Raw genomic sequence first — 14157 nt, 5'->3', positions numbered from 1 at the left:
CATACGAGTGCCCTGACATACGAGAAATTTGAAATACGAGTAAAATTTTGGGCAAATGTTTATGTTTAGATACGAGATACATTTTGATATACGAGCATACAGCGATAGGCTGCTCATAAGAACATCATGACCACTGTCTCTCTGGTCGCAACTCCCTTGTGTAATGTTTCTACGAGCACTGGGCGGAGCATTGCATTTTTTCAGTGTTTTTTTCCCGTTAGTCAGTGCGAATGGCGGAGCTTGCTCGCTAATACGAGAGGAGTACACTACTTCTCGTTGGCAAGTGGTCGTGCGTTATCCTATTGTGAGGACATTTGTGTGCATCATTTTGGGAATACTTTGAAGGGAATACAAAAGCAAAAAACCCTCGATAGGTTGCATTTGAAAGTCAGGGTGGAGGCGGGGAAATAGAACCAACCCGGAGGAAGAAAGGTATCAACATTTAAAACAAAATTAGAATTAAGTTTAGTGTTAGGTTCAATTGAACTTATTTTTGAGTGTCTGCATCGTAATCCAAGTTCATTTAAGTTTGTTTATGTGTAGTTACGAGCGCGTTGCCATGCAAAAAGTCCCCTCTGCGAAATCCATCTAATTTTAATAATATTAAACACATTTTAGCGCTATTAAACCACGAGTTATTTGTTACCTAGTTAATAGATGGCGAATTAGAACAAATATATATATTTTCCAATCCAATATAGTGTTTTTTCAGAGGTTTGAAACGAATTAATTTGTTTTTAGTTCATTTCTATGGGAAACGTTCGTTTGCGTTATGAGAAAATAGACATACAAGCTCAGTCCCGGAACGCATTAAGCTCGTATCTCGAGGTACCACTGTACAACAATTGGAATAATCGCAGTAACAGAGTGGAAAATCCATACTAATGTTAGTATTTTCTCGGGTAGTAGACGCCAGCTCGTTATCTCAAAAGGACAAACACACATAAGAAGCAATGTCCCCACCTCATATTTGTGCATATAAAGTAGACAAAATGTAAATATGATCAACTTGACTGCAAGCTCTAGATTCTTTATCAGGTGTTTAACTAAAACCTCTTTGGCAGAGGTAATAAATTCCCCAACCGACAGCATGTGTCAGTGCATCTCCCAGAACAAGAACACCTTTAATTTCCGTCATGGATCATTTTGACAGTGTGTTTAGCTCCCCCCCCCCTTTTACTGTCATCCGTTTCTTCATTTAACCTTCATCCCAGAGCATGTCACCACAAAAGTAAGATTCAACCATCGACCTATCACCTCTTTATTAGTGATGTCTTCTTCGAATGGACGCCGTCATGTGTCACCTCAGCTGCATTGTCATCACAATCGATTGCTTTCAGGGTATTTCACGCGGCGACACCCACATCGATCGTCCAAATTCACATTCATCAAGGGTCGAGCCTTAAAAAACGGGGGCCAATAGCAACAAAGAAAAAGAAAAAATATAAATTATCAAGTGTAGGACTTCTTTTGTAAATGTATTTTTCCCCTCGAATTTGATGGTGATCAATTAATAGGAGATGATGCAAAATAAAAGTATTTTGTTCTTTGCAGAGGATAAAGAATACACGCCAAGTTAGAAAACCTTTAATTTATTGACAATTAATTAGTGGTTTGGCCTTGAAAAGGTTGAAAATGTGATGCATTTGTAATAAAAACTATTTTAATATTTTAAAGTTAAGTGCAAACAATGACAAATATTGTTCTTTTAGCAAAACACTTGAATTTTATTTTCTTACAAAATGATGAGTGAGTTTAACACTTGTATATTAAATCAATAAAAGGCCCCTTAATTCATTCGAATAAGACCAAAGAGGCAATATTGTATTGCATAGTCATAAAATATAGAATATTCTCACTAAAGGCAGTGAATGTTTTGATTCTGCTTGAAATGTTGATATTATTTGGTTTATTTTGCGGGAGGGAACTGTTAAAAATCACTATTTACCTACAAACATTGCTCCAGGCGAGACTGGAGGCGAGTCAGAGGACGACAGCGAGACGATGCCCGCGCCCGACGGCGAGGAAGCGCTTGCGGACATCTGCAGCCCGTGTTCCGTCACCTCCTCCATCGTGGTGCACATCTCCGAGGAGGAACGTCACAAGTACGAGGAGGAGATCCGCAAACTCTACCGGCAGATGGATGACAAGGTATCAAAGGGCAGGGCTATGGCTCGGGAGCCACATGCGGCTCTTTTGATGGGCGAGAGAGTGGAGTCCAACGCACCAATAGGAAGCATCACATCGGCACTGTGGCGTTGTCACTCCCTCTAGCGCCACTTTAATCATTTTTTACTTACTTACATTGATTCTCATTGATTAGCAATAGTGTAACATTGTTGTCAAAAGAATGCAAAGACTTTTAAAAGCAGGGAAATTACTGAAATAATTATATATTTTCATGTACCGTATTTTCACGACTATAAGGCGCACTTAAAAGTCTTAAATTTTCTCCAAAATAGACAGAGCGCCTTATAATCCAGTGTACTTTATATATGGAAAAAAAGTGTTATTCATTGAGGGTGCGCCTTATAATGCGGTGCGCCTTATAGTCGTGAAAATACGGTACTATGTTTTCTTTATAATTCTGAGTATGGCTCGCAATTAATAACATTTGAAAATAGGAATTGTTTAAGGGTCTCTTTGTCAAAATGGTTCCCGACCCCTGCGCTAGGCACTTACATATGATGAGTGTCCATATTTTACTATTCAGGTTCATCAATTTAGTCCAATATTGTATCGGAGGAATGAAATGAATTCATCGAGGGGAGTAAAACGGATATTATATTTACGTATGTTCCGTGTGTGTGTTTCTTGAAGGATTCTGAGATTGACTACCAAAGTCAGATGGTGGAGAAACTGAAGGAGGACATGCTGAAGCAGGAGGAGGTAAAACCAAAACTACACATTTTTTAACAAAAGGTGGGAAAATGCTGCAACAATTTGCAACAATTTGGGGAAAAAAAGCGCATGACTCCTAACAGCCGACATTAACTTCAATTTTTGCCCATTTGGTCGTGCAAACAAGCAGTAAACTATATAGAAAGATCATTTTTTTCTCTGGGTTTTGTTGTTGTTGCTGGGCTGCAAGCAAACAAGCCTAAAAGTATGTTGCCAATTGTTATCTTGCTGTGGAATCGTTTGGGTTTGGCAGGTTAGGTGATAAATCTTCTCATTACTGGACACTGCGTGGACTATAAATCACTTTCTTTCGTTTATTTATTTATTTTTTGCAATTGTTTGGCTGGGCCTGTGACTTTATATATATATATATATATATTAGATTAGATAACTTTATTCATCCCGTATTTGGGATAATTTCACTGTCACAGTAGCAAGAGGGTGAGAATACAGACACAGAAAAAGACATTTTAGACATAATTCCTCAATATCCTCAAAAGGATCACGGGGGGCGCTGGAGCCTATCCTAGCCAACTATGGGCACTAGGTGGGGGGCACCCTGAATCAGCAGCCCGCCAATCGCAGGGCACAAAGAGACAGGATAACCAATCATAGCTCGGGTTAGACAATTAATAGTGTTCAACCAGCTAGCCTAGCATGCATGTTTTTTGGGAAATGGGAGGTAAATGGAGTATCCAGAGAAAACCCACCTAAGCCCGGGGGCGTACATGCAAACTCCACATGGGGTGGACCCGCCTGGGATCGAACCGACGATTCCAGAACTGTGAGGCTGACGTGCTAACCACTTGTGCACCGGCCGCCGACTGTAAATTTAATACTTTTTTTTTAACAATGCGCGACTTATATAGTCCAAACGATACTACACACGCCCTTAATACTTTGGGAAATTTTTCCAAAAATGTTTTTCCGTGTGCGGTCGATTGGTCGCCGGTCTTTTGGTCGCCGGTCTTTTGGTCGCCCGTTGTCACGGTCGGGGCGACCAAAAGACCGACGACCAAAAGACTGGTGACAAAACAAGGTAAAACAACACGGTCTACGAATGAATAAAAGCCAACAATGGCCATGAACAGTTTCACTGAGCCGACGTGTGAGTGTAGAAGAGTTTGTATGTACATGCGTTGTCCCTTTAAGAAGCTGCGTCAGTCAGGGTCTTAACAAGTTCTCCAATAAAAAACAATACAAGTCCGGGAAATTTGGAACTTTTCTTTAGCCTAATAATTAACAGGGCATTAAGTATGACTAAATAGTCATTTGCGTTTGTATATAGGGAATTTAAGCAACGATTTAAATGGTAATTATCACTTACTTTCCGGGCGACCAAAAGACCGGCGACCAATCGACCGTTTTTTTCTATGCCAGTTTCTGGCGTCGTCCAGAGGCGACGGCGAGAGGGCGCAGTCGGAACTGGGCCGGCTACAGTCGGAGAACCAACGCTCCCAGACGGAGGTGAAGGAGGTGCTGCAGGCCCTGGAGGAGCTGGCGCTCAACTACGACCAGAAGAGCTTAGAGGTGGAGGAGAAAAGCGTTCAGAACAAACTCCTGGCTGACGAGCTCTCCAAGAAAATGGTGGGTGGATCCTCGGCGCTCTTTCATGCTGTCGTTTTGTAGTCGCTGATGACGTGGTCGTAAAAAAGGACACATTTTGTTTGCAAACGTGCAAATGGAGCTTCCTTTAATTGGGCTTTCACGTCGCTTACCTCGCCAAGCCCGCCGAAGGCAATTTTGAACAATATGCTGGGCTTAATGAGCGGTAATAGTTGCTTTTTTTATTGTATATTTATTATTTTGTTCATCTTCCTCATCTCTCATCACCTTCCATTAATCTCCCTTCTTTGCAACAGCTCCTTCCCCTCAAATGAATCGATATGAGTTAATTATCAATTTGCTGACTTGGATTTCATGTTATGAAAGAGGTGGGCTGACCTGGAAAAACTGATGAGGATGAAGTGCATGTTGGCACATTTTAAAGGACTAGATGATGCTCTGAATGTAAAAAGGTGCGAGTTTAACCTTTTAATCCCGCCATAATTGATGCCCAGCTCCAAATTGAATGACACACCATTAATAAAAGGACTTACAACGTGATGAATGGAGATAAACACGCTTTTCCTGGTACTTCAGCACGTGCGCTACGGTTTGTTGGGGCAAATCGTTAGCATTTATTTATTTATTTTTTTGCAATTCAATCTCGAGAGTATTGGAGCTGCAGTCTCTATAGAAATATAGTTTTTCATCTAGTACATGAAATTGGAGCAAAGCCAATGGACTCTGTATGGGGAAGGGGTTAATTTAAGAATTGAAGAAAAAAGTGAATGGATTTGCAATTTTTTTCCCAGATATGAGCTGCTGTTCACTGTTTTGGACAGATATTTAATTTTTATTTTTGTCCAATTAATCTCTTCATAACTGAATTTACATTTAATATTAAGTATATGTTTATATGCCTCATGAAGCATTAGGGGAAATACATTCATTTTCTGCACCGCTTATCTGCCCGCACAAGGGTCGTGGGGGTTGCTGGAGCCTATCCCAGCTAACCACACCCTGAATTGGTGGCCAGCCAATCAAGGCTCAAGGACACGGACAACCAATCACTCCAAGCTAGGAGCAATCGAGTTTGTTCAACTAGCCTACCCTGTGTGTTTTGGCACGACCGGACGTTTCGTCGAAAGACGTTTGGTCGACCGGACGTTTGGTCCCCGGACGTTTGGTCCCCGGACGTTTGGTCCCCGGACGTTTGGTCGACCGGACGTTTGGTCGACCGGACGTTTGGTAGAACGGACATTTGGTCGCCGAGTTCGCTCGCTGTCAAATTATGACAGAGAGTTTACTTTTGATATTTTGATATTAGATATTTAGATATTAAACTCACTCTCTCTGTCTCTCTCATGATTATAATTTTGAGAGCTGGTTTCAACAGTAACAACCCAGCGACCAAACGTCCGTTCTACCAAACGTCCGTTCTACCAAACGTCCGGTCGACCAAACATCTTTTGACAAAAAAAAATGTCCGAGTACCGTGTTTTGGGGATGTGGGAAGAAACCGGAGTACCCGGAGAAAACCCACACAAGCCCATGCAAACACAGTGAGGACCTACCTACCTGGGATCGAACCCTCAGCCCCAGAAATGTGAGGCCAACGCGCTGCCGGGCCGTCATTCAAGTTATTATTGTAATAAATAATGATTGTTATCATGGTCATTATAACAATAATAATAATGTTAATGATGAATAATGACCAATATGTTTTTGTTGTCTGTTTTCAGGCTTTTTTGTATCTTTGTCTCCACAGACTCGTCTGGTGGCGTTGGAGGCGGAGCTTTCCCACATCCAGGAAGTGAGCCGGCACCAGAGGAAGCGCATCGCCGAGGTCCTCAACGTCCTGATGAAGGACCTGAGCGAGTTCGGCGCCATCGTGGGCAACCGCGACATCCAACTGGTGAGACCAATAACACCTGCTTACATCAAGGTGGAGAGATAAAAGGCAAACAAATGGCACGCATGCATTTCAAGTTCAGAAAAATCTTTCATAATTATGGGCGCCTTTTGAAATATTCATGCACAACCAGCGCTTGTATCATCAAAGTGCACACAATGAATTATTCAGCATACTTTACTACTTCCTTTCCACAGCGAATGAACAACAACATGTGCGCAAATGGAACTCACCATTCTATGAATGGAAATTTGGGAAAATGTTTTCTACCCCAAAAATACCGTTCATGGTTTATTTTGGATTCTTACTTTCACAAAAAAACGTCACTTTATTTTATTACTATTACAGTACCAGATTTTCTGGACTATAATTCTCCAGGCCTGTGGCTTATAACTATAATTTTCTTCTTTTTTCACTGCCAACAACTTGTTATTTTTTATTTATTTATTTTTTAGGCTAACTTATCAATGAAACTGGTAATATGTTATAGTAACTAGGTGCCCATTTTATTCCCTATTTTACTCCTACTTATATTTTTTTATTATTATTACTTGTGCTATAATTTTTGTTCTTTTCTGATAAATTAAGAAAAAAGTCTATTAAACTCTAGTGCAACCTATATATTTTTTTCTAACTAATTGCATCGTTTTGCTAAATCTAATCAAATCAAAAGTCTTTATTGTCATCATACACAGCTGCGTATAACGAAATTGGTGGTGCTACTCCAAGCTTTTCTAAGTGTGTTTTCCCTGTAAAAAAAACACATAAATAGTAGTATAAAAGTATAAAAAGTCACATCCCGGCTAGGTGAATTCTGAAATATTGCACAGATTCTGACATATTGCACAGATTCTAAGATATTGCACATTGTTATTGCACACCGCGACTTATATTCCGAAAAATAGGATATTTTTACTTTGGATAAGCTGAGTTAAAAATGTCCAAAGCTTAATTTTTCTTCGAGGCTCCACATTATTAAAAAGCTGAGCACAGGCCATATATTCTTTTGGTGTCGAAATCAATTTGTTCTCCTCCCTCTACCGTGTACTTCAGACCATCCGTTAAAATCGTAACCTAAATGGGTCGCTTCGGTTTGTGCTCGCAGTCCACCGAGATGACGGGTGTCATCGAGGAGGAGTTCACGCTGGCCCGCCTTCACATCAACAAGATCAAGTCGGAGGTGAAGTCCATGGTCAAACGATGCCGTCACCTGGGCACCCTTCAGGCCGAGTGCCAGCGCAAAATGGACCAAACGGGGAGGGAGCTGTCTTCCTGCCACCTTCTTGTTGCACAGGTGGGTTGCCCTAATTGTTACGTTTACCTGAGTGCATACTAGTGAAAATAGGGAAAAAATATCTCGTCAACTCTAAATATTCCATGTTCCCCTTCACATTTGTTCAAAATAATACTAATTCAATAATAATGACCGTATTTACTCGCATTGTCAGACAAAAAAAATGATGGCTGAATCGGGGGTACGACTTATATGCGCATAAAAAGACAACATGCACGAAACTGCAAGGAGACAAAGACAATACGCCATGATGCCAAAACGCCATGACGCCAAAACGCCATAACGCCATAACGCCAAAACGCCATAACGCCATGACGCCATAACGCCATGAAGCCAAAACGCCATGACGCCAAAACGCCATAACGCATACCTGTCAACCTCTGCCGATAACTGCCCTTATAAATAATTATGATTCCCCTTACAAACCCCCCAAAAACCTTACAAACACCGTACGACTCGTACAGTGTTTGTAAGGTTTTTTGGGGGTTTGTAAGGGGAATCATAATCATTTATAAGGGCAGTTATCGGCAGAGGTTGATAGGTATGATAACGCCATGACGCCATAACGCCATGACGCCATAACGCCATGATGCCATGACGCCATAACGCCATGACGCCATAACGCCATAACGCCATGACGCCATGACGCAAGACAATACGGTACTCCATATGTGAAGTCATTGCTAGCAACTCAATAAAAAAACCCTTCCCAAGACGTCCAATCATCCTTTTGCTCCAAATTTAAATGAGTTAATCACTACTAGACGTCCGATCCATTAGCCAGGTGTCCCAGTTAAAATGGATTTGATGGCTGTCCTTAGCAACGATTGACTTTACTAGTCTGTTCATCCCAAGATGTACATTGAACATATAATAATTGTTAGTTATCTTGACAAGTAAATCGAGCTTCCTCGATCGACGGCCATCCTCGGCTATCGCCGCGAACCGCTTTGGTCTTATTGCCTCTGTAAATATTCCGTTTTTACAACGTAGCTGTCGGCATGCGAGGGTTGAATTGTTCTCCTCCGTTTGCGCCCCTCGGCAGCACGAGGCCAAGATCCGCTCGCTGACCGACTACGCTCATGACGTGGAGCGCAAGAGGAGGCAGCTGGAGGAAAGCTACGACTCCCTGACGGAGGAACTGGCCCAGATCCAAGCTCGAGGTATGGCGCTGAGTTATGTCTTACTGGTAACCCAGATGAATATCGGGTTTGCGTTGTGGCGTAACGGAACGCCTCGGGATTTCAGGATGAGGACATTCAAATAAAGTTACATTTATGCTCCATAAAATATTACTAGCGCCGTTCTGGGGTCCTGGGTTCGATCCCAGGTCGGTCCTCTTATGTGGTGTTTGCATGTTCACTCTGGGCTTGCGTGGGTTTTCTCCATGTACTCCGGTTTTCTCCCACATTCCAAAAACATGCATGCTAGGCCAGCGGATTGTCCCTAACCACGAGTGATTGGTTGTCCGTCTCATTGGGGCCTGTGATTGGCTGAGCACCAATTCAAGGTTTTCTCCGCCTTGCGCTCGACGTAAACTGGAATAGGCTCCAGCACCCCCGTGACTCTTGTGAGGATAAGCGATTCAAAAAACGAATTAATGAAAATATTACTATTGCCCCTAGGTATGAGTGAGTGTGAATGGTTGTCTGTATCCTCGTGCCCTGCGATTGGCTGGCCGCCAATTCAGCTGGGATAGGCTCCAGCACCCCCCATTGTGAGAATAAGCGGTTCGGATGTTATTCAGAGCGCTAATTTAGTCAATTTTTGTGTTTAGATCGGAGATGTCTTTCATCGTCAATGACAATGAAACATTATGTTCGACTCCCACCCCTCCGTGTCCCAACGGATTAGACATCTGTCACCCACACCTGTAAATCCCAGAATCCCTCCAAGAAACATAAAGACAAGACTGCATGCTGGGAAGAGGCGGGCATATAAAAGCCCCAAGCCACTTAAACAGCCCAAAAAGCCAATCTTGCGATTTCACGTATGTGTGTTTGTGTTTTGCAGAGACCGTGTCTCGGTTGGCCGGCGGGGAGAATGACTCTGTCCAGGAATGCTGTGACATCCAGGTAACCATGACAACACCAAGAGAAAGTAACCTCACGCGGTGGCCATTTTTCGCATTGCTATCAGCTCGATGCAGACTTCCAGCATAGTGCGCGGTTGTGCCTGTGGTGTGTCGGTTTTGTTTGTCTTCCAATTTGAGGAGGGTCTTCGCTTAAAACACAGGTGTCAAAGTGGCGGCCCGGGGGCCAAATCTGGCCCGCCACGTCATTTTGTGCGGCCCGAGAAAGTAAATCATGAGGGCTGACTTTCTGTGTGAGGATTAAATTCAAATGAAGATTATAATGTATATTATATTTCCTGATTTTCCCCTTTTTAAGTCAATAATTGCATTTTTTTATCTATCTTTTTTCCTTTTTGTGTTTTTAGTTCAAAACGCATTTAGTAAAATCTAAAAATACATATATGAAAAAAATCTCTTTTCCACTTTAATATTGAACATATTTCCAAAAATATGTTGTTTCCTTTTGAAATGAAAAACTAATTAAGATATTTTCCCTCACAAAGAAAAAAAAAAGCTCAAACAAACATTTTTTTAGATCTATAAAAATCTGAATATTTAGGGCTTTTGATGCACTTTTTTTTAAATCTGATTTAAATAGAAAAAAATATTATTATTTCAAAAATGGTGCAGCTCACTTAAAATCGAGTTGACGTTATTGCGGCCCGCGAACAAACCCGAGTTTGACACCCTTGTCTTAAGTTGTCTAATGTCTTTCTTTCCTTCTCTTCACTCTCCGTACCTCAGAGGGTGCTGGAGCAGCAGATGGAATTGCAGCGAGCCGCGCACAGCCAGCAGCTGAGCCCCCTGCGAGACAAAATCGACGAGCAGCAGGCGCTCATCAACGACTTGACCCAGTCAGTGCCTCATTTTATTCGCATTCATTGTACAGAAATGGGAGTAGAAAGCATGGTGAATGATGAATACATTATCTTTAACAATAGTTTGTTAAAGTAATTCATCTGCATTGTCACATCTTTGTTAAAGATGACATTTGAAAGTCAAAAAAATGAGTTTCTCAAAGGGAATTATTTTATATATATATATTTTTTAGCATTGATTTTATTCAGTGAGTTACATTTTTAGGATAAATGTGTATAATTGATCATTTGTGATATAAAAAACTCAATTTAGTGTAATATTTTTATATCGATTGATTTTTGCTGTTTAATTTGATAATTAATCTTTATCATCTTTAACAATAGTGTGTTAAATTAATTCATCTGCATTGTCACATCTTTCTTAAAAATGACATTTGAAAGTCGAAAAAATGAGTTTTTCAAAGAGAATTATTTTATATATATTTTTAGCATTCATTTTATTCAGTGAGTTTACATTTAAGGGTAAATGTGTGTATAATTGATCATTTGTGATATAAAAAATTCATAATGTAGTGTAATATTTTTATATCCATAGATTTTTGCTGTTTATTTGATAATGATTCATTTATAATTAATGTATTATGTCATTACTTTTTGTTTTTAAATGTTTAATATCATTTACCACCAATACATTTGACTATTACTTGTCACAAATAAATGAAATGATGCATTCTTTCAGCTGGAACCAAAAGCAGGAGTTGGAGTTGGAACAACTACACGACGACTACGAGCGTATGCGCAGTCGAGACCATAAAAAAAACCAACAACTGGAGGAACTGATGTGAGTATTGATAGAAAAGAGGAAAACCAGTCAACATATCACTTTCATGAAGAGATAACATTAACATTAACAGCAATTTGTCCCTTAGTCGAAGAGAGAGTTCGATATAGTGCAATATTATCATGAAAGGGTCTAATTGCATTTTGGGGGTTCGAAAGGGAATTGTTTTCATTAATGCTTACATTTTTGAATATAAGTGTTCATAGTTCAACGTGGTACGACTCCCTCATGCTGCTAAACAATAAAATTTAATGGCACCACTTTAACAATAAACATATCCTTGACAAGTAGGTGAATAATATTATCTATAATGTGGTATACGGGTGCAGTGGCTTTTTGCTCTCCAGTTTGTTGTGCAATATTTTAGAATTTGTGCAATATTTTAGAATTTGTGCAATATTTTAGAATGTGCGCAATATATTAGAATGTGTGCAATATTTTAGAATGTGTGCAATATTTTAGAATGTGTGCAATATTTTAGAATGTGTGCAATATTTTAGAATTTGTGCAATGTTTTAGAATGTGTGCAATGTTTTAGAATGTGTGCAATATCTTAAAATGTGTGCAATATCTTAGAATGTGTGCAATATTTTAGAATGTGTGCAATATCTTAGAATGTGTGCAATATCTTAGAATGTGTGCAATATCTTAGAATGTGTGCAATATTTTAGAATGTGTGCAATATTTTAGAATTTACCTTCCCTGGATGTGACTTTTTATATTTTTATATTACTTTTATATACTATGTTTTTACTGGGAAAACACACTTTGTAGAGTAGCACCACCAATTTCGTTATACGCAGCTGTGTATAATGACACGTTTCTGATGTAATCAGTCATTTAGTCTAATATTTCATCACTTAAGTCTGGGATTTTTCCCCATGTGCATTTCGGCTACAGAATAGGTTATGATATGACCTTTGCATCAAATTGCATCACATGCCAGATATGGAGAAAAAAAAGAGAGAAGCCAATAGTATTCCACAGAATAACTTGAATTGGCGTTGATTTTGAATTCTCCAGGTTTCTTCACGAGAGACACGAGCAGTCCAAGCAGGACCTGAAGGGTCTTGAAGAGACGGTGGTAAGTCCTCACTGTCATCGATTCTGCCGAAATTAAGCCGAAACTGTCATTTGATTCTGTTTATGTCGTAGGCCCGAGAACTGCACACCCTCCACAACCTGCGAAAGTTTTTTGTCCAAGACCTCACCTCTCGGGTGAGGAAGGTAAGCCGCACAATTCTTATGCCAACTTTAATTAATTGCTTACTAATAGTGGGAGGGACGTCTAATGTCGTCAAAGGCACCCAATGAGTTTAAAAGCTTATTTAAGCAGTTTATGACCGTATTTTCCGACCTGTAAGTCGCACTTTTTTCATAGTTTGGCTGGGCCTCTGACTAATACTGAAGTGTAATTTGTTTTTTTGTGTTAATTTTTTTTAGGCTGTAGTTCTGAGAATGTCTTTTGTTGTTGTTTTCCATTTGACTATAGTTACATTAACACACGTGTCAAAGTGGCAGCCCGGGGGCCAAATCTGGTCCGCCGCATCATTTTGTGTGGCCCGGGAAAATAAATCATGAGTGCCGACTTTCTGTTTTAGGATCAAATTAAAATGAAGAGTATAGATGTATATTACATTTCCTGATTTTCCCCCTTTTAAATCAATAATTGTAATTTTTTAATCCATTTTTCTGTGTCTTTAGTTCAAAAATCATTTTGTAAAATCTAAATATATATAAAAAAAGCTAAAATAAACATTGTTTTAGATCTATTAAAAAAACTGAATATTCAGAGCTTTTAATCCAGTTCTTTTAATCCATTTATTAAAAAAATATCTAAATATTCTATCTAAAATTGTCCGGCCCACATGAAATCGAGTTGACGTTAACGCGGCCTGCAAACCAACCCAAGTCTGACACCCCTGCTTTAACGTATATTCGTTCTTGGTTTCAGATCATATAAAAAAATGCCTTCCTAAAAATGCGCCTTGTATTCCGGTGTGACTTGTGTATATATATATTTATATTTTTTCCCTCTTCATTGTGTGCGTATTCCTTGGCCGGTGCGACTTATAGTCCGAAAAATACGGTACTACTTATGATACTTGAAAAAAGGGGACTGTTCAACAAATGTATTTGTGATAAATTATAATTGTGAGTAAAATGCTGAAAATCTGAAGTCAGACGTTGTCGTTTGAATCGTCAGAGTGCCGAAATGGAGCGTAACGGCGGCGGCGGTGGCGGTTACATCACGCAGAAACAAAAGATCTCCTTTCTGGAAAACAACCTTGACCAGCTGACGAAGGTGCACAAGCAGGTAATCCCACCCCCCACGTAACGAGCAAACGTTTCATGGACCTGGAGACGCAATTACAAAGTCATTATCTGCCCACGGCGCTGTAAAAAAAATGGGAAAGCGGCGCTCGAGTTCGAAACGACTCCGCTGTAGGCCAGAAAACGAAAAAAAAACCAACAAGGCAAATAAATTAAAGTAAGCGTGGTGGGCAGCCCGCCTTGTTGTTGTTCTCTTTTGGGTGAAAGCACCTCTTAGGATCATCAATCATGCCACGGGGTGCTTTTACGCTAGTGTCTCCTTGGGAAAATAAATAAATAAATTCATTAAAGGAAAAAGATAAAAGATGATTACATTGGCGCAAAGAGTGAAACCGAGCGGAACCGTGAAGAATAGTCCTTTAAATTAATTCATCGTCACGCAGTCAAACATGGCTGGAGATGATTTTTCAATCGCTGCAATTTGCGAACGTAATTTCA

General features: G+C 40.1%; 1 protein-coding gene across 1 annotated transcript in view; it reads left to right on the top strand.

Moving 5' to 3' along the window:
• Window positions 1-14157, top strand: part of kif5ab (kinesin family member 5A, b) — a 60409-nt gene that overhangs the window by 35171 nt on the left and 11081 nt on the right. The window contains exons 12-23 of the mRNA XM_077601959.1: window positions 1967-2151; window positions 2821-2889; window positions 4282-4488; window positions 6215-6361; window positions 7464-7652; window positions 8698-8815; window positions 9666-9727; window positions 10471-10580; window positions 11284-11385; window positions 12409-12469; window positions 12541-12612; window positions 13592-13702. Of these exons, the coding sequence (XP_077458085.1) occupies window positions 1967-2151; window positions 2821-2889; window positions 4282-4488; window positions 6215-6361; window positions 7464-7652; window positions 8698-8815; window positions 9666-9727; window positions 10471-10580; window positions 11284-11385; window positions 12409-12469; window positions 12541-12612; window positions 13592-13702 (1433 nt within the window). The remainder of the gene's footprint in view (window positions 1-1966; window positions 2152-2820; window positions 2890-4281; window positions 4489-6214; window positions 6362-7463; window positions 7653-8697; window positions 8816-9665; window positions 9728-10470; window positions 10581-11283; window positions 11386-12408; window positions 12470-12540; window positions 12613-13591; window positions 13703-14157) is intronic.

Source organism: Stigmatopora argus, chromosome 6 (genome assembly GCF_051989625.1).
Source record: "Stigmatopora argus isolate UIUO_Sarg chromosome 6, RoL_Sarg_1.0, whole genome shotgun sequence".
Classification (NCBI taxonomy): Eukaryota; Metazoa; Chordata; class Actinopteri; order Syngnathiformes; family Syngnathidae; genus Stigmatopora; species Stigmatopora argus.
Note: the sequence above shows the minus strand (reverse complement) of the source record. Positions and strands in the feature narration are given on the sequence as shown.